Consider the following 21,283-nt stretch of genomic DNA (forward strand, 5'->3'; position numbering starts at 1 on the left):
ATATCTATATAACTGTTCCAATCATTGTCATGAGTAGGCTTCAATGAAGTTACTGTGAAAAGCTCCTAGTCGTCACATTCTGGTGAGGCTGGTACAGGAATTGAAGCATGTTGCTGGCCTGCCTTGGTCTGCTTTTAAAAGCCAGCGAGTTAGCCCAGTGTGCTAAACCAGCCCCTATAACTGTTCCAATCATTAACTATATTTTCTAAACTAAAGAAGATTAACAATCAATTTTTATAAATAAAGTGAGCCCCTTAAGAGCCTTTTATAGCTTGTTTCTTCCTGAAAAAATATTTACAGTATGACTTAGGTAATAGGATATTGTAGATTTGGCATTTATGGCTGTCAGTGGTGGATTGACACACTGCACGTGTGATATTGTGCGTTCGCTCTTGGTTTTGTAGGAGTCATGCTTGATGTAGTTCATGTTGTGTCACTTGCGAGTGATGTTGTCTCGCTGGTTGGTGATGTTGTTGATGAGATTTCCTGTTTTTCCAGCTCGTGCATGGGTCAAATATAGACTTTATTTCTTCTCATTTTCCTACCAGCTTTGGTTTCAATGATGTGTGACCTAGGAGTTTCAGCTTCAGCAATAACTTTTTCTTCACAGGGTTTCAGATTTTCATGATTGGATCCTGTACATGTACAGTTTGTCCTTTCAACAGCTCAGGCAGGGACTTTAAAGTGCTCGTTGATGTGTTGACTTCCTTCTACCTGAGCATCATTGAGTTCTGGTCTTACTTCCTCCTCGTCACTTGGAGGGAGTATCTTGCTTGGCAGAGTTGTCTTATACTCTGTTCCATTCAACAGTTCTGCAGGTGATTACATGTCAGCTGTGAGAGATGTAGATTGAAGTGACAATAACACAAGGAATCTGTCTTCACATTCCATGAGGCCTCTCTGGACGGGTATTTCTACAAACCAGTGTCACCTTGTTAATTTGGTGATAAGGTGATGGTGTTGAATATTTATTGTTCAACAAATTCCTTGAAATCACTGGAGGCAAACTGGGTCCTATTGGCAATTATCATTTCAGGCATCTTTTGCTCAACATACAGAACTCATACTGCACACATTTGCTCCCACCATGGTTCCCAAAGTTAGAAATAGTCACACTAAGTACTCTGAACCACAGAATTTTTACAGTCCAAAAGGGGGCCATTTGGTCCATCCTATCTGCACTAGCTCTCTGAATGAGCAACCCACTTAAGTGGCATTTCTCCACCTTTTCCCCATAACCTTACATATTGTTCCTTTTCAAATAACAGTTTAGTTACCATCTGAATGTCTCGATTAAATCAGCTGAAAATTTTGGAGCTTCATCGCACGTGCTTCTAACAGTTCTCCATGCTTATTGAAAGTCAATCATCTCAGTTCCAGGACATCGTTGTAGAGTTCCTCAGGCTAGTGTCCTAGGCCTAACCATCTTCAGTTGCTTCATCAATGACTTTCCTTCCATTATTCAGTCAGAAATGGGGGTGATCACTGATGGTTGCACAATGTTCAGCACCATTCGTGACTCCTTAGATACTGAAGCAGTCTACGTTCATACGCAGCAAGACCTGTACAACATTCAGGCCTGGACTGATGAGTGGCAAGTTACATTTGCGGCACACACGAACCAGGCAATGACCATCACCAATAAGATACATTCAGTGGCATTACCATTGATGAATCTTTCACTCCGGGGGTTACTACCATTGACCAGAAACTGAACTGGTCGAGCCATAAAAATACTAGGAATCCTGTGGTGAATAACTTGCTTCTTGGCTCCCCAACGCTTGTCCACCATCTACAAGACACAAGTTGGGAGTGTGATGGAATACGCTCCACTAGCCTTGATGAGTGCAGCTCCAGCAACACTCAAGAAGCTTGACAGCATCCTGGGAAAAGCAGCCAGTTTAATTGGCACTCCATCCACCACCTTCAACACACCGTGTACCATCCAGAAGATGCTCTTCAGCAACTCACCTTCGACAGCACCCCCAAACCCATGACCTCTACCACCTTGAAGGAAAAGGGTAGTTAATGCATGGGAACACCATCACCTGCGAGGTCCCCTGCAAGCCATACACCATCTTAACTTGAAAATAAATCGCCGTTCCTTCATGGTCGTTGGATTAAGCTCCAGTAACTTTCTTCCTAACAGCACTGTGAGTGTGTCTACACCAAATGGACTGCAGCGGTTCAAGAAGCCAGCTCACCACAACCTTCTCAGGGGAGGTTAGGAATGGGCAAGAACAGCTGAAACAATGCAAAGAAAGTGTGGCTGATGGACTGACACATTGTCACTCAGCACATGACTGGAGTGCTACAATAAAATGTGGCACCCCAGATGTTCCGAGTAACAAAGTGGTACCCTAAATGTACATTCTCCTAACAATTATTTCTTATTTTTTGTAAATAATAAACAATATAGCAAACATATGCTGTGTAAGAACTAATGTAGTTCAATTTCTAGATCTTCAATCAATTTCATCTCAGTAACTGGACTAAATAAGACATCTATTCCTGTGTATATATTATTTGTGGTCAGCTAGAAGTCCAATATGTGTGGAAAGATGTTATCATATAGTTGTCCATGGTAACCTTGAGTTTCGGATTACCCATTAAAATGCGCTCACTTCTTGCCTAATATAGGGCACGATCTAATGGCCGCGTCACGCTGGGCGTGAAAACAACTGGCGGGTTAGATCATGGGAGAGGCCGAGATCGGGAACCACGCTGGGCGCTGGTCAGTTTCTGATCTAGCCGGCCCGCTCTCGTAAGAGATCCGGATCCCGCCATAACGTGGTGAGAAACCAATAATCACCAATTAAGACCTATCACCATCCCAGTAACAGGAAGGACCCCTATCAAAAGACGTCCCGTGATCTAACCATCCCCCGAGCGAGCGGTCACACAGGCACCGTTCAGTACACCTATTTAAAAATGTGAAGCTAGCGCACTGGCCGCTGTGGGGATCCGAGGGGGTGAGTAGCCATCTTCAAAATCAGGCAGTCAGCCTGCCCCAGTGCTCTGGGGTGGGGGGGGGTGTCCTTCCACCCTAGGGTTCCCAGTGTCATCACCCGGATTGTGTATACCCATAATGGGGGCAGCTCCAGCTGATGCCTGTCTGTCCCACCAAACACCCCCATGACAGAGCCCCATCCATGGCAATATGGTGAAGGGCACTGCCGTTAGCCGCACAGCTGAAGATTATTGCCAATGGGGAATCGGCAATTCTAGTAATGTGAGCACTTCATAACTCCCAGGTGGATCCCCAGGGTATGAAACAGGCGGTTGTTACTGTCTAGAATCCCAATCAGACTGAGGACTAAACGCTAGTCCTGAACTCCAGATGCAGCAACACCACAGCGGCAGCAGCCGACATTAGAACATCCAAGAGCTGAGCCTCAGCACTGGGGACATCCCCGCGACCAGAGGGTGGGTGTGTGGACCGGGGAGGGATCCAGCGCCCGGTCTTGGTCACATTTCCAGCGGGTGTCTTGGGTACAGGGTCTGGGGTCCAGTGCCCAGGGACAACCGCTGCGGCCGGGGCACATGTGCAGGGCATAGGGCATGTTGGATCGCACCCTGAGGGATGGCAGGGAATGTGAGGGTGGGGACACTCGGGGGATCCAAGGGTACCGGGGTGGCAGCCAGAACAGATTGCCATTCTCACAAACTCTCCAATTCCTAACAGATATGACATTATTTATGATATTTTGGGCTCTGCAGAAGCTGCCCTCACGGTGGCATTGGCAGGCCAGGTGGCCAGACGCTGGAGAAGACAATGGCAGCAGCTTTGACAGAGGCTTGAAGTGGTGGTGCATGTGGAGGGACCCACCCCACACCCTGAGGACGTAGCTGCCAGTCATAAACAAATAAATAACCTTTATTGTCACAAGTAGGCTTACATTAATACTGCAATTAAGTTACTGTGAAAAGCCCCTAGTCACCACATTTCGGCGCCTATTCAGGTACACAGAGGGAGAATTCAGAATTTTCAGCTGGTATGGGAATTGAACCCGTGCTGCTGGCCTTGTTCTGCATTACAAACCAGCTGTCTAACCCACTGAGCTAAACCAGCCATCAGGCCAAGGAGGGACCCAAAGGGGGAGGCCAGCAACGGCCCATGAAAAGACCATGGGCGTGATTCTCTGCTCCCCACGCCAGGTGGGAGAAACGCGGGAGGGCCGGGCGAATCGCGCCCTATCTCTTGATCATTTGGTGAATTCAGAATTATAGATGTTCTCAGTAGTGACTTTAACCTGATGTGCTTCTGTTAACATTTCTTTTTTAAGTCTTATGGATGTTAAAAGGACAGCTTAAAGGATTACTCAGTGTTGTAGTCTTTGGGGGTTGTATTTGAATTAATGGTTGCTAAGATGTTCACTGTATGTTTTAAAAAGGTTAACTTAAGTTCATAGAATAAACATTGTTTTGCTTTTAAAAAATACTTCTCCATTTCTGCTCTACCACACCTGTAGAATGAATAGTGTGCTCCCCATACCACAATCTATTAAAAGCTGTGGGTCAGGTGAACTTCATGATACACTTTGGGGTTCTCTAAACCCTGGCCCATAACAAATTGGGGACTCGAGGGGGATAAAAGTCCATCTATTGCATTGGCTTAGTGAACTTAAAGACAATGAGGGGTGAACATATTGTGGTTGCTTTTCAGGTGTGGTATTCCAGTTTAAGTGGGGTGTGTGGACAATGGCTCTTTCAGAGGCACAGAAGTTTTTGGGGGTGGAGACGGTCACAGGCAGTACCTTACAGACAGAGACTAAAAGCAGACTGTGTCCTCCATAGCCTCGCACAGCAGCGGGGTGACGTGCTGGAGTTGGAGGAAGAATAACATGTTGCCACCTCCTAGGACGAGCCAGATCAGGAGGGCTGGAGGACAAGCCCAGGGAGGACACATGGGGCCAGCCAGAGGGAGGTTCGACAGGTGGCAGCAGCGAGGGTCCAGCATGCCCAGAGGACCAGGGAAGCCCTCATCCTCGCCCGCTTGTCATCGGATATGGTTTCATCTCTTCCCCTCTCCCCTTCCCACCCACCATCCCCCCACACCATGCCCAACCCAGTCTGCCTCACCGTACACTCCCCCTTCCCCCACCCACCCATTATCTGCCCCCTTTCGCCCTCCCATCCAACCATCCTGTTCCACCTTCCCAGGGTCTGTTACATCACTCCAAGGTGATGGGCCTGTGTCAGCACTGTCAGTGGGTCAATATACAAGGCAGGAGAGTGATGATAACCTGTTGTGAGCTGAGCTCTGATGCTCCTCAATCTCTGCCATAGTCTGACTGCTGTCTATCTGCTGACAGCGAGCTCACCCATCAGCTGCATGTGGGAGGGAGGGAGTGGAGGGCAGGTCTAGTAGCTGGTAGCCTGGGGGGCTGGGGCCAGGGCAGGGCAAAGGGCTGCTAGAAACGGGGTGCAGGCCGGCCCGCAGTGCGGAATAATGTGACGGAGGCTTCACATGTATCAGGTTTAACGTGTTTTACTGTTGTACAATCGTGACCTAACTCCCAAAGGTACCATGCCCCATGCCCTCTCAGTAATCCATTTAATAACAGCAAGATTTTCCCAGTGTGATTTAAATCTTTATATCACTGTTTTATCTTCTCCAGCTTATTTGTTACGAGATGTTTCTCACTTAGCTTTGCCGTTGTGAAAGCTCATGCTTTCTCGGAAGAGAAGCACAGAGGAACAAGAGAAAACCATTCAGTCTTTTGATCCTCTTCCACCAATAAATTATAAATTATATTGTGGCTAATCACAACATGATCTTTGTTAACCAGCATGTTCAGAAATTGGATGGTGCCGATTAATCAAAGATACCGGTTAATGGGGAGTTACATTACTCCAGACACATGATGAGGTGCCCTTCTGTCTCTGCCGAGTTAGGGGGATGGGGAAGCCACTGTGCTGTCAAGGGTACCAGCAGACTAGGGCATCACAGTGAAACCACCACAACTGCAGACCAAGCTGATACCATAACTGGCACTATGACCTTTAGATTAGCTTTTAAAAGAAAATTAAGTTGCACTGACATTGCTCTGAGCACTTCGATATTTGTTCAAGCACAAGAACCAAAACTGATCCAATCATATAATAATTTCAATACAAAGTCCAAGAACAATTTCTGCAGATTTACAATCTATTATTATTGTGGTGATATGCATCACTGTAAATACACAAGGGGTTAATGTAAATACACTACGACTAAGTAAACACTAGCGGGAGCACCAGAGACGTCATGACATGCAGACATACAGCTAATGAACACATAGAATAGGACACGACCAATGGGAAGTCAAGACACACAGAGGTGACACTACCACAAGGGGGCATTACACAACCCATATATAAGGATAGGGCATACATGCTCTGCCTCTTTCCACAGGCGACACTTAGAGAGTAGGACAGAGGCAGATCAGAAGCATCACACCCACCACGTGGTTTACAGCAGACTGGTTAGTTAGACGGAGTCACTATAGTAAGATTAGCAGAAGAGTCAAACTCATAGAGAATTGTGCTAATGGTTCAATAAATCACATTGAACTTACTTCAAAGTCTGGAGTATCTTTTGGTCAAAGCTGCATCGAGTTGCAGCCTGTGTTATCCCAGAGTACATAACACAACAATTATAAGGTTTTTAAAAAAGAATGCAGTATTTGAACACAGAAGGTGCTCTGTTTAGAGCGCTCAAGCTGTATGTGTGGTTGGGCTGCAGTGCTATTTCAGAAGAACAGATTTCAAAGGTCTCAAGCTCCGGAAAGAGTACTTGCTCATTTCCTTTTCCCAGGGTAACAGATACAAGCTTTACCTATACACCGTAACTCTTTCTAAATTCAGGGGGCTGGAGGGAGAGAGAGACAGAGGGTGGAGAGAGAGAGAGAGGGTGGAGAGAGAGAGAGAGAGAGGGTGGAGAGAGAGTGGAAAGAGAGAGAGGGTGGAAAGAGAGAGGGAGTGGAAAGAGAGAGGGGGTGGAAAGAGAGAGGGGGTGGAAAGAGAGAGGGGGTGGAAAGAGAGAGGGGGTGGAAAGAGAGAGGGGGTGGAAAGAGAGAGAGAGAGAGTGGGGTGGAGGTGGAGTGAAGGCATGCAGGCACTGTATTATAGCTTCTCCCCCTCTCTCTCTCCACCCTCCCTCTCTCTTTCCACCCACCTGATTTAGAAAGAGTTACGGTGTTTAGATAAAGCTTGGTGTCAGTTACATCCTTCGTCTCCCTGCACCCACAACCAACCCCACACCTTTTCTGGCTACGCTCACACACAGCTCAGGTGCCCTCCCTTCTCCATAATATGACTTTCCCTGCCTATTCCCTCATCTAGTCAGAATTGCCTTTGGCCACCCTTCTGGTTCTCCCGTCCCTCATTCTCTACCTCAATGGGAGTTATGATGTGGAGCTGCCAGCATTGGTTTGGGGTGGGCACAGTAAGAAGTCCTACAAAACCAGGTTAAATTCCAACAGGTTTGTTTCGAATCACTAGCTTTTGGAGCGCAGCTCCTTCCTCAAGTGAATCTGAGGAAGGAGCTCCGAAAGCTAGCGATTCGAAACAAACCTGTTGGACTTCAACTCAATGGGGGTCCTGACAGCTTTCTATGCTCGCACATACCTGATGGGCAGAGTCAACTGAAAGGTGGCATCTGCCTTGGGAGCTAACTTGGGGTCCAGTATATACGTAAGCCCAGTTCCTCTTGATCCTGTGTACCCAAAGTTTAGCCTCGAGCCCTGAGCACTTATCCCATTTCTTAACTTTTTGAATCTGTGTGCAGCTGACATTCCTCAGTGCTAACACTTGATATCCATTATTTTGACGAGTAGGAGTCTCAGGGATGTGAGAGGGCACAATTGCTTTCTGCTTCGGGGCAGGCAAAGCTAATTGGGACCCTTCTTACTCAGGCTGCATCATTCAGAGATCTCATTGCTGTCAAGCCTCTGCACTTAAGACTCCTAGACAGCCACACCAGAGTTTTTGCCACCTCCCCCCTCCCCCAACCTCCTCGTCCTCCTTTCGCCCAGGTGGGGCACCGTGTTGCCTTCTGTTTTGGGGTCTCATTCACTCAGCTAATAGGCCCGCATTCTTGACTTCAATCACACCCGTCACCCCCCACATGTGGCTTATAGCCACCCCATACGTCCATGCCGCAGGCAGCAGATTAAACAGCCCTTTAAAAACTTTTAAACAACAGGCAGCAGACTTCAGGATTACCAGCACCAGCCACAGCCCCTTCCCAAAAAAAACCAGCACTCCCCTCCCCCAACCCACAGCTAATGCAGCTGCTAAATCTCACTAATGGTTCTGTCCCTGGGACTCGAATACCAATCAGGATACACTTTTTAAAAAAGGGGTGTGAGGGGGTGAAGGTGTAAAATTGAACAATATGTACATTTGAAATATTGATAGTTTATTAACTTTACTTTTCCTCCCTAGGAAGTGCCTCAGCTTTGCTTAACTCCACAAAATGTGAGTGTGTGTTCCAAACTATTGAGCGTGGCATAATCAATTACTTTTATTAAACCAGTCAATTTCTCATGACATAACACACAGGGAGGTTCTTCCACACCAACCCCCCCCCCCCCCCCCCCCCGCGAATGACCAGGGCCTCAACAGCTTTGAAGGAGAGAGTTCCAGATTGTGAAGGATGCTGCATGACATTACCCCTAACTGGTGAAAACAAAAGTGAGCACAAGTCTTGTACACAATGGAATATTAAAGCACGGGAAGATCCCAGTACTGACATTTTCCTTCAATGAGAAAAGAGTTTTGATTCAGCAGCAGAGTTTTTCTTCAGGTTTGAGAGCCCCTTTGTGACAATCATGTCCATTGGTGCACATGTATGGCAACATTGTTAAATTATTCCAACTTTTAGGTAAGGGGGTGAAAGGGAGGTGCAACATGAAATTGGTTCAATTGTCCTGGCAGGTTGCACTGCCCATCCCACTCCCTCACCCACTGTGCACAGGTGCTATTGACTTCCATGAGTGAGGCCAGGGTTAACTCATTGTTCACTCTTTCATCTCCTGATCCAACTGGGCTACTCTCTGTGACAAAGCACACTGGCATACCAATTTGCTTCAACAGTAACACTGACCTTCAGAACAAATCAACATAGTGCTAAAGTTTGTATAATTGCAACGAACAAATAACATTATTTTCTGTGTCTTTCAGAACCAACCCAGCAATCTGGGCCAGGCATTACCTTGCTGCATAACACAAGTAACTACTTGAAGCAAAAAGTACATCAAACGTTGCAATTAGACTTTGTAACAATATCTCCCAATCAGCAAGACGTCATGTCTTGCCATAACAATGGTCGTTAGTAAGTAGCAGTTACACTTCAGTCAAAGAAAGATGCAGTTTTCATGTTGACATGCCGCATGCTATGCTATTCAATTGCATGCAGCAGATTAAGACATCTGCAATCTAACTATTTTGAAAAGATATGCCAGTTTCATCATGCCTCTATCGTGGACATTGAATGTGCTAGTTGTTAAAGAATTTGGGAGAGGGAGGTGGGAACTATGAGAGTTGCGGAGATGAGGGTTGGGTTCATGAAATACCTCGTATCCAAGCCAGTAAGCCCAAATAACAGCAATAGCACGTTTACGCTTAGCCGCCTCCTTCAGTTGCTTCAGATCCTTTCGGGCCTGTATTTGTGTTTCCGTTTTTCCCCCGCAGAATAGTTATTACGGGAGAGGTGGGCAGCAGAGGGAAAAAATGGAAGCAGTTTAAGAGAAATTAGCAAAAGCCAAGAGAAAACATTGTTTTTTTTTTAAATAAGAAAATTGAACAATTGAGTGGTAAGGATAGAATTTCCTTCAGGGATGGAAGCAGTAAAGGTTGCTTCAATTATAAGTGATCAGGAAACAAAATGGGTTTTAATACAAATATAAAGCAGCAGTGAATACAAATGCCCTTTCGTAACTCTTCATACCTGAAAACCTCGCCAATAGGCCGCAATTGTTGTAGCTGACTCCTCACACCGTTTCTGATGTTTCAGTTCTCGCAAAAGCTTCCGTGCCTGCAAGGGTGTGGGTGAGAAAAAAAAGAGAAAAATAAAATAAACTCTTGTTTTCTAAAAAAAGAATTTGTTCCTCTTCCTTCAGATGCTTATCGTTGCTGCCTGTGCCATTCTGGCTCCTCTTTAAGCCTTGGTAGCAGGGTCATCAGCTCTCAGGTCTTTTCCACAATGATGCCTATATTGTTATGGGCTTGGCTAAGAGCAGTTGACCAGCTTCAGTCCTCCACTTTTGTAGCAAGCTCAGTCCTCAGTGCACAGACTGAAGGGAACGCAGTGTAAAGGCAGACTCAAAACTCAACTGGGTGAATTTTCCGCCTCCCCAGCCACTTGTTCCTTGGAGGCGTGCCTTCGCTGGCAGCGGGATTCTCCATTCCCGCCGCTGGCCAATGGGATTTCCCATTGTAGGCACCCCACATTGCTGGGACAGCCACGGGTGGGGGTGTGCTGCCGGCGGAACGAATCACGCGAGCAGAGAATTCACCCTTTGAATAAAAATCTACTGCCCGTCCCATCTCAAAACAAAGGCAATTTTCTCATTTCCCCTTTAGCTTGTACCAAACAAATGTCTATAATGGAAATAGCGATGGAAAGCAATTTTCACTGAGTTGTTGTTAAATGGGATATGTTTTCATCTTCACTATCCCTGGTGGAGATGTTTCTGAATCAGCACTGCATGTTAAGCAATTCAGGCAGCTTTACCTCCCACTCCACACAAAGCTCTGTGCCACTAACAAAGATGAAAATTCACTCCGATACTGCTTTAATATCACATATTTAAATCAACTGTCACAATTATAAATAATGCAGTGATCAGTAGGTTTTTATACATTTACCTCTATATGTGAATTGACAGTGACATGGATGAAACAATATGTGAAATGTACAGCATCATATTTTGTTATAGCAACACTGAGAAGTTTACGTCACAACATACGAAGCATTTATAATACACTCAGCACATCGAAGTGAAAGGAGGATCCCCCAGAATATTCACAAAGTGGGTAAACTGATGTGATGTTAATTCCCAGTGAACAAGCCCTCAGCAAAAGACTTTACCAGTGCTGAATTCCTTGCTGCTGTAGAGCCAACTAGGTGTGCAAAATCAGTCCTGAATGATTCACCTAACAAATCTGTCCATCAGATTGGCTGCTTCAAATCAGAAGGTCATATTCATTGCATGAACCAGTGTCCCCTCACATCACCATATCATTTATCACTTATAGAACTAGAAAGTAGAAAAGGAGGCCATTTGGCCCATTACTGCTCTGCCAGCAGATTGAAAGTACGATAGGGCTGAATTTAGTGTGAGTTACGGGGTTCAACCGACTGGTGGGAGAACTGTTAGAAAGCTTGTGCCATTTCTCCAAGGGGCGCCTGACGTTCTTATAGTGGAATCAGGCACTGAAGTAGACAGCGTTGGTCCTCCCACAGAATTAAGTCCCCAGTTGCGTGAGGGCTGCCATCTCACTCAGAGGCTGGTTGCACTGCATAGCAGGCAGCACCACTGGTGGCTGCTGACTGTCATTCAGTGAGGCCTACACAAGGAATCGTCACTGGACCTTTGGAGACAGGCGAGTGTGAACAGGTGGCATTCAGCACTGGTGGGTTGGATGCAAGGGCATCATCAGGAGGTAACTGCAAATATAAATGAGATCCGATAGGTATCAACTTATTTAACCTAATAACTTTGGGAAACTTATTCTTTTCAGCTGCCTCTACTTTTGTTGATACTTTATTACCAAAATGTAAATGGGATCAAATCAAAGATGCTAAATCAGTCAGCTTCCTTTCCATATGCACTTCAGTTTTATGCAATGTTAAATATCATACATAACTTTACTGGAAATATATGAAATCAAAAATGCAAATATGACAAAAAATGACTTTTTCTTCTCAAGATAACTCACCTTCCATCCTCTGATGTATGACTGGATAAGTAAGGTCACACTCTTGAGGTGTAGATATTTCTTTCGTTGCTATGTTGAAAATATCAAGGGAAGAGAAGGGCTGTTTAGTTTCTTGAAGCAGATAGCAAGATCTGGCGGCTGCCCCCACCCCCCCCCCCCCCCCCTCCACCCCACCCCTCCACCCCCCCACACCCCCCTCCCCCCCTCCCCGCCCCAGAGTTCATCTGGGAGGAGAAAATTCCCAAGAGTTCAAATCTATTTGTTCAAGTCAATACTGTAATTTGTATGAACAGGTGATAAGCGATCATTGCTAGAGGGATGGAGTTTAAGACTATGGAGGTTATGCTGCAATTGTACAAGGTGTTAGTGAGGCCACACCTGGAGTATTGTGTTCAGTTTTGGTCTCCTTACATGACAAAGGACATACTGGCACTGGAGGGTGTGCAGAGGAGATTCACTAGGTTAATCCCAGAGTTGAGGGGGTTGGATTACGAGGAGAGGTTGAGTAGACTGGGAATGTACTTGTTCTTTAGAAGGATTTTGGGGAAATCTTATAAAAACATAAAAAATTATGAAGGGAATAGATAGGATAGATGTGGGCAGGTTGTTTCCACTGGCAGGTGAAAGCAGAACTAGGGGGCATAGCCTCAAAATAAGATTTAGGACTGAGTTTATGAGGAACTTCTTCACTCAAAGTGTTCTGAATTTATGGAATTCCCTGCCCAGTGAAGCAGTTGAGAAAATATTAAATGTTTTCAAGATAAAGATGGATAGTTTTTTAAAGAATAAAGGAATAAAGGGTTATGGAGTTCGGGCGGGAAAGTGGAGCTGTGTCCACAAAAGTTCAGCCATGATCTCATTGAATGGCAGAGCAGGCTCGAGGGGCCAGATAGCCTACTCCTGCTCCTAGTTCTTATGTTCTTATGAAGGAAGTTATTTTATTACATCGTGATAATATACAAATACTTCACACCTCCCCAGGGGCCTTAAAATTCAAGAGTACAAAGCAATGAAACATCAGTGGCTGTATTCTGGTTTCATGGTTTTCTCCAATTGCTTTGTCAGTGAGACAGGCTAACAATTGCCAAGTCGGAAGCTTTAATAATATTCTAATTTGACTATTACTGAGTACCATTAGTGACTTGACTAGTGTGTTAGTAACATTCAGCAGTCCAGGAACTATACACTGTACACTTTAAAACCTCTCCATTAGTTCCATTAGGAACAACTACCTGTATTTGCAACATACAATCAAAACAATCGGAAGTAGGAAATATCTAATATCCAATAGCAACATGGAATTTTGGATATTGTAGATGTGTCACTGAAACGTCATAGTGCCCTGGACACAATGGGTGAAATTTTAAATTTTTCTTTTGAGCACTGCTTCCGGCATGAAAAGTGCAGGGCAGCCCGATAGCAGCCTCGTCAGGTTTTCCTACCATATTTTTGAACACGTAGGGAAAGAAAATGGAAGGGGCAAGTCCCACGATATCATACTGGCAGGGCAGCCTCTGTATGAGCAAGCCCACTGGCAACCTCGGATCCTGACAGATTGGGTTCCAATCTGAAAATATAAAAAAACAACTACCCAATGGAACCCCTCCCACAGGAGGGGGGACTCCCCACAATGGAGAGGGAATCCCCCACCACAGACACAGGAACACTCTCCCCCCTCCCCCCCCCATGGACACAGGAAATCCTCCCCACCACAGACACCGGAACCCCCCCCCCCCTCCCCCCAGGGAATCTACATTCCCAAGGACATGGAACTCCCATTTCCCCCAGCCCCACTGATAGCTAGCACGCCAACCTGCCAGAAAGCAGTGCCTGAGCACTTCCACGGTATCCTCTTCCCCCTGAGGAGGAGGGGGGGGGGGGGGGGGGGGGGGCTGTACTTAACTGTAGGTTCTGTTCGCCATTTCCCCGTTTTACAAAACCTGCTGTAAATGGCACCAACGTGACATCATGCTGGATGGGTGGGGGATTTTCCTAAGTGAAGGCGTGATACCAAAGGGAGGCCCATTAAGCATATGGTAATGTATGCCAATGCAGCTCCCAACATTTCATGGCAGGAATCCCATTACATCATTGGCGGGGTGGGGGGGGGGGGGGGGGGGGGGGGGGGGGGGGGAAGAGAACGGGACAATCTCAACCGGAAATCCCACCGGCGTAAAAGCCGTTTCGGCACTCTGGCTGGATTTCCCGCCCTCTCCACCATTCCAGCCCTCTGAAAAACAATCTTATGCGTTTTTTTTTTGTAGGAACATGCTCTGCAAATAAGGGTGGTGAGATTGAAATGGGGCAGGAAGAGGAACATCCTTTGAAATGTCTTGTACCACAGAAGCATTTCAATAAGGCCGATTTAAAGATCTAATCATTAATTTTGTAACCAAGGGCAATATATTTTTATTTAGTAACATGCGAGACTGCACGAAAAATAAAATCTCACTCTACATATCTTAACAAGACATGCAGACTCACAACACTAAGTGATAAATGCAAATCATTACTGCAATAACATAAAACATCAGTCACTATCCTAAGGAGAAAGGCAAGTTAACAATGGCCAGCCTTGGGTTCTCACAGAATCCTAATGTGAAACCCAGCAGGCAGTAAACTGCTGAAAGGATTGCTCTCCTGGTACAACTTAAAACTAGTGATGTAATCTCATTGCCTTCAAAGTGGAACCCAAACAGTATCTGGCCTCTTCCAGATCCACATTTCTGAAGGGAAACAACAGCACTTCTTAACCTTTGATGTACAAGTGATATACGAAGCAAGGTATTTGCTGGACTGTAAACCACCCTGCACCTAGAAACTCCCAAGACACAAACACACACGCTTCTGTTGTGACCTTTAGTTTACAACATTCTAATAACCTCCCATGTGTAATTTTGCCATGGGCATGTTAGATCTGAGTGTGTAGAGACAGGCTCAGTCTTGCTCGAAGCCACGGGGAACGTTTTATCTTTGTGGTAGGTGGTGTAACTTACGTCTTGCACATTGGTTTATGATTGCATTAATAACAGATCACAGGGAAAATCTCTCACCCTTCCCATGAGAGATGCCAACAGTATCAACTGCTGTAAGGAACTGCAAAAAAGGTTTGTCTACTCGACTGATTATTAGTTTGAAGAAGTTTGGGTTATATTCTTTGTCATATTCAAAATAAATTAAAATCACGTAATCAAAATCGGGAACATTGTCTTCAAATAATCCCGAATGATCAATTAACTCGCAACAAGCGATTCTTATTTTTTTTAAACTGAAAAAGTGTTCAGGAAGCCTTTTCTTCATGTTAACAATATACTGTGAAACGCTGTCTCAGAATCTGTTGGCAAATTAATGCAGGTACTGTTATTGGTGTCTAAATAAACCAGCAAACTGGAGAGAAGGTGATACATTGCAAGTTGTGAATTGTTGAACGATTTGTGTTAGTCTACCATTAGCCTCACTGAAATAGGAGCTTGTCATCAAATCTCCCTGTGAATGTGAATAAATTGTTGGACTTGTGCTGTTAAAACTAACTATCCTAGCTGCAGAAATTTAGGGTTGGTTCTTAATAACACAAGGGTTCTTTTAAAACAAGTTTCATGTTCTTGCAGCACGAGGTAAATCTCTCCGGCCCAGAAACAGAACAACTGAAACTGTGGTGTCCTATTCCTACAGGTAGTGAATTGTTCCCAGACACACGTTTAAATTTAAAACGATTTTCTTGCTTTTCTTTTCTGTTTCTTTTAATTCTCCCCCTCTCTTAATCTAATCTTTCCTTTCCTCTCTTCATCCCTCTTTCTCTGCCTAATTTCAATCTAATTCATCCTCATTGGCTTCTTTGTGATTCTTCTGTTTCGTTCCGAATCCTTAAATCTTATCAATTAAAGGGATAAACCATTCCTTTCATCCCGGACCCAGATTTAGATGTGCCCAATGCAAAAGCAACATATACCAATGTAGGAAATCTGAAACAAAAACAGAAAATGCTGAAAATGCTCAGTTGGTTTAGCAATACTTGTGGAGAGAGAATCAGAGCTAAGGGCCAGAATTTTCCAGCCATTCGCACCAGTGGGATCTTCCTGTCTCATCCTTGGCGAACCCCTGCCATGGGTTTCCCAGTGGCAACGAGTGCAATCAATGGGAAAAACCCATTGGCAATAGCGGGACTAAAGGAACCTGCCATTGGCCAATGATGGGCGAAAAATGCGATGGGTTGTGCGGAAAATCCCACCTCAGGTTTCAGGTCTGAAAGATTTTCCTCTCCACAGTTTCTCCGGTTGGGAGGCTATGGGCACGATTTTATGGGCTCGAGGCACCTGAAAATCAGCTCGCCACGGTACATCGTGGACGATAAAAGCGAGAGACACACTCCCGGGATCTACCCAGCTCGCAATGCCTCGTGAGTTCTAACACAATCTCGTGAGATGTTGCAATGTGAATCATGTCCATTGTGGGCGGGATCATGGTTGAATAAATCTGCATATTAGAGCGAGACAGCTAGTCTCACTTTAATATGCAGATTCCGGAGTTACCGAGGCATAAGATCAATCTCCTTTGCCTCAGAGACCTCAGGCGAGTGCCGTTCAGTACTGGTCTCCACAAACGGGGACCAGACGGAAAGGCACTCGTGAGGGTCTCACAGTGGATCGGAGGCTCCCCAGTGCATGCCCTTGGGCAAGGTGACACCCTAGCACTGCTGGTGGCACCCTGGCACGGCTACCTGGGTGCTAGCTTGGCTCTGCCAAGATGTCCAGGTGGCACTGCCAGCTGGCTGGGGCACCGCTAGGGTGACAGGTTGACATTGCCAAGGTGCCAAGCTGCCATTTTTTGCACAGGTGCGATTGGGCTGTGGGTTCCCTGGCTGGGTGTTGGAGGGGGGTGTGGGGACCCTCCCAGAGTGTGTTGGGGCATGGGGGGGGGGTAGCATTTAAAAATGACATCCCGATCTCTCACTACACTGAGGAGTTCCGGTAAGCAGAGCTCCTCAGTGTATAAAACGGGGCAATGTGCAGTCTTGGCCACGAGTTCCCTGTTTAAACCCTTTATCAAACGCGAGTCACATATTACAGCCTTGTTTATCTCGGCACCACGAGCGACGGAAAACACGTGGCTAAACTCACTCACTATCGGACTTTGTTCCTATTTAATTGAATCGTGCCCTATGTTCTCCCACCGCAGCTGAATTGCATCTTACTTGCACTCATGCTGTGAGTGCGAATCAGGAAGCAATTCCCAATCGTTAGCCATGGAAAAATTTTGCATTGTGAGGATTCCGAAGGATTCCAGAGAGAATCCTGCTATTGGGCCACCATTTTGAGCTGCCCCCCCCCCCCCCCCCCCCCTTCCGGGTCCAGGGCGCAATTCAGCCCTCCTCCTTCCCCTTGAGATTTTCTAGGCCACCCGTCCTGTTCCTCCTCCCCTGCAGCAAGAGGGTGACCTGACCTCCCCCACTCGAGACCCCATAAATAATGAAGCCCCCCAAAGAAACCCTAAAAAAGAAACTTCCCCAGAGATCCCCTAAATAAAGAGATCTCCCGGAGATTCCTACAAAAAGATACCCCCACATAGACTTCCCCAGAAGATAGACTCCTGTCTAGAAGCCCTCCAGAAGAGGGACCCATGCCTGGAAGTCCTCCATAAGAGAGACCCCTGTCTGGAATCCCCCCCCCCCCCATCAGAAGAGAGACCCTTCTTATCTGGAAGCTAGAGAGCAGTCCAGCCAGAGGCAGTCCACAAAAAAAAAACACTGCTCGTGGACCACATCAAACAGTTGTGTGCTTTTCATTCACCTCTCTTCATGCTTGAGTGACTTCGAAGTAGTCAGCAGTGAAGCTGACAGAAAGCACTTAACTTTGTTTTATGTGGTACAGGAGCAGTGATTTTTTGAGTCTTCATGACCCATTTGCATGGTGCACAAACTTCGATCCTGATGCCAGTGGGGGACTGCAGCATTAGAAATAGATCAGCATCTGTTTTCCCCCAATGCTGGATTCTCCACCGCATTTGGAACTCCACTACTGGCAGCGCATGGCGGAGAATCCATCCCCTGATCTGAGTGTTTCCAGCATCTTTTGTTTTTATCTTGGACGCACCATTGAACTGACAACATTGTTAGCAGCTCACACTTCCAGCATATTATAGGACAAAAATAATCATCTGAACTGAAGGGCAAGGGAGCCAATCTAACCAATGGTTTAATGATGCAAATTGCATCAAAACACATGGGCACATGGTGAGAACCTCGCTTCGTCATGAAATCAGGGTCAAAGAGGTGCTGTTCCCTCTCTCAGGTGATCAAAACAATCTGGAGGGAGCTGCTCCCTATCTTGTAACCCCCTCCGGGCTTTACAACTCCACAGAGACATCAGTGCTCCTTCAATTCTGCCTTCTTGAGTATCCTGATATAAATCACTCCACAATTGGTGACAATCATTTCAGCTGCCTAAACTTGTAAGCTCTGGTATTCCATGACTACACATTCTAACATGATTCACTGTCAAATTTTACTTGATAGTGCTCTTTTCAAGTGCATGACATGCTTTGCTCTGTGAATGGCACTTTCTAAAGGTAAATTGTTGTTGCTGCTGCTCCTGTTCCACTGTCGTAACGTTACTTGATGTTGGAAAGCCTTGTTTAAGGACGCAGTTGGACCTGGCTACCTTGTGGTAGAGGGTCAGGAACTACAGCAAGGAAGCCCCTGGCCAGAAAAAGTGATGCTGTACTGGAGGCTTTATGAAAACCACTTACAAAATGTCTCTTAGTCCAAGCTGAAATGGTGATCTGGCTCTTCTTCATCAACTGGAAGTGCGTGCGGCATTTCCAACCACGATAGATCTTCTGAATAAGTGTGGCCAGATCTTCCAGGCGACGCTTCCTCAGATCCTCCAGCTCAAACAGCTGCAGAAACAAATGCAGTAATGCAATAGTTAGGGCAACAGTAAAGGTCAGGGCAAATTGAACTGTCTGAACCTATAATACCACATCAAAGAAGTACTAACTACATCGACAATTGCATTCAGCTAGAATTAGGATGCACCGAATGGAGATTTTTCTTTTCAGAAAAAAAAATGAAATGCCCTATCAGATGCATGCACTGACAGAGGTGTTTTTAAAGGAGAAATGGATAAATATTTTGAAAAAGAAAAACATTAAAGAATACAAGCAAAAGAACAAAGGCAACATGCAATGGGCATTGAGGCCTTCTTCTGTGCTGTTAAACTTGCACAACTCCATGGAAACTTGCTGCTTCTGTGGTCATGTTTACCTGCTGCTTTATCAATTTGATACACAATCATGATTTAGATCACTTATTGGCCCTGGGGTACTTATGGTTAATTTCAAATCACACAGCCACAAGTAGCACCCTGCTGCTACTTGCAGGAATTCTTCTTTAAACCACAAAATGAACACAAGCCAAGAGCATGTTATCAAATTAATTACTTGATAGGATTGTGACCTCCTATATTTCATTCAAACTGTTGGATTAATGTTCTTAACTGCTGCTTACAAGTAAATCCACTGAAACATGAGATAACTGTGAAGGTTACAACAGGGGATTACCTACCGTTCTGGGATTTCGAATAAATATCTTTGATCTACCATATGAAAACTCTTCAGGAGGGATCTCAAGTTCGGTCAACAGCACTTGGACGCCATTCCTTAAATTAAATGAATATAACAGTAAGTTTAATTTGATGGCAACTTGAAAATGAAGCTTCTCACTTTGAGTTTTGAAATTCTTTGCCAATAAGTACATCAAGTAATTTTACTGACCAACTGTGAAATAAGACCACACTGAAAAGAAATGAGATGGACAATTTGAGAATGTGATAGAATTTATGTTCAAAGCTTTGTATAACTGTATGTTCTGCATTATTCAATTGAAATATGGGACTGGATTCTTTGAAGGGTGGGGGCATACTACTCGCCCTAACAGCCCACTGTCCTCCAACCGCCAAACACCCCCCCCCCCCCCCCCCCCCCCCCCCACCGCTGGCCACCAGGAATCGGTCACAACCCAACTGAGTTTTTTTTAAAGTTGCCCCACGGCAATAATACACTGTGGGCAATCTCAACATACTGAGGGTCAGGACATCCACCCCTCAGCAGAAGTACCTCCCACCCTCAAAGGTTGCCAGCTAACTAGTCCAGTAGCACCAGACAGGAGGGGCTGTAAAATCTCCATGATTCCTGAACGCATTACAATCATCCATTTAATCACCAACACTACAAATTTCACTTCTGGAACCTTCATTTATCTCAGTGAAGTAAAATTTTGTCCATGTTAATATTCAAAGAAACTTTCATTCCGCCATGGCTCACTGGGCTTATCCACGGTCTTCCTGAACCAAACAGAATAAGAAGATGCCAAATATGCCTCCTGGTCTAGTTTATCTTAGCCTGCATAGAACATAGAACATAGAACGATACAGCGCAGTACAGGCCCTTCGGCCCACGATGTTGCACCGACATTGGAAGTCAAAAACTAAAGGCCATCTAACCTACACTATGCCATTATCATCCATATGCTTATCCAATAAACTTTTAAATGCCCTCAATGTTGGTGAGTTCACTACTGTTGCAGGTAGGGCATTCCACAGCCTCACCACTCTTTGCGTAAAAAACCCACCTCTGACCTCTGTCCTATATCTATTACCCCTCAATTTAAGGCTATGTCCCCTCGTGCTAGCCACTTCCATCCGCGGGAGAAGGCTCTCACTGTCCACCCTATCTAACCCTTTGATCATTTTGTATGCCTCTATTAAGTCACCTCTTAACCTTCTCTCTAACGAAAACAACCTCAAGTCCATCAGCCTTTCCTCATAAGATTTTCCCTCCATACCAGGCAACATCCTGGTAAATCTCCTCTGCACCCGTTCCAAAGCTTCCACGTCCTTCCTATAATGAGGCGACCAGAACTGTACGCAATACTCCAAATGCGGCCGTACTAGAGTTTTGTACAGCTGCAACATGACCTCATGGCTCCGGAACTCAATCCCTCTACCAATAAAGGCCAACACACCATAGGCCTTCTTCACAACCCTATCAACCTGGGTGGCAACTTTCAGGGATCTATGTACATGGACACCGAGATCCCTCTGCTCATCCACACTGCTAAGAATTTTACCATTAGCCAAATATTCCGCATTCCTGTTATTCTTTCCAAAGTGAATCACTTCACACTTCTCTACATTAAACTCCATTTGCCACCTCTCAGCCCACCTCTGCAGCTTATCTATGTCCCTCTGTAACCTGCAACATCCTTCCACACTGTCTACAACTCCACCGACTTTAGTGTCGTCTGCAAATTTACTCACCCAACCTTCTGTGCCCTCCTCTAGGTCATTTATAAAAATGA

The 21,283-nt window shown here is 45.5% G+C and overlaps 1 protein-coding gene across 5 annotated transcripts in view; it reads right to left on the reverse strand.

The window, feature by feature from the left end:
• Positions 1-21,283, reverse strand: part of myo1b (myosin IB) — a 336,645-nt gene that overhangs the window by 40,101 nt on the left and 275,261 nt on the right. For 3 of the 5 annotated variants that reach the window (XM_038789122.1, XM_038789123.1, XM_038789126.1), the window contains 5 exons: positions 19,490-19,583; positions 18,673-18,822; positions 11,929-11,997; positions 9,935-10,021; positions 9,561-9,647 (listed from right to left, as the gene is read on the reverse strand). In XM_038789122.1, coding sequence (XP_038645050.1) covers positions 9,561-9,647; positions 9,935-10,021; positions 11,929-11,997; positions 18,673-18,822; positions 19,490-19,583 — 487 coding nt within the window. The remainder of the gene's footprint in view (positions 1-9,560; positions 9,648-9,934; positions 10,022-11,928; positions 11,998-18,672; positions 18,823-19,489; positions 19,584-21,283) is intronic. The other 2 variants (XM_038789125.1, XM_038789124.1) reach the window with 1 other exon arrangement.

The sequence above is a fragment of the Scyliorhinus canicula genome, chromosome 2, assembly GCF_902713615.1.
Source record: "Scyliorhinus canicula chromosome 2, sScyCan1.1, whole genome shotgun sequence".
NCBI lineage: Eukaryota > Metazoa > Chordata > Chondrichthyes > Carcharhiniformes > Scyliorhinidae > Scyliorhinus > Scyliorhinus canicula.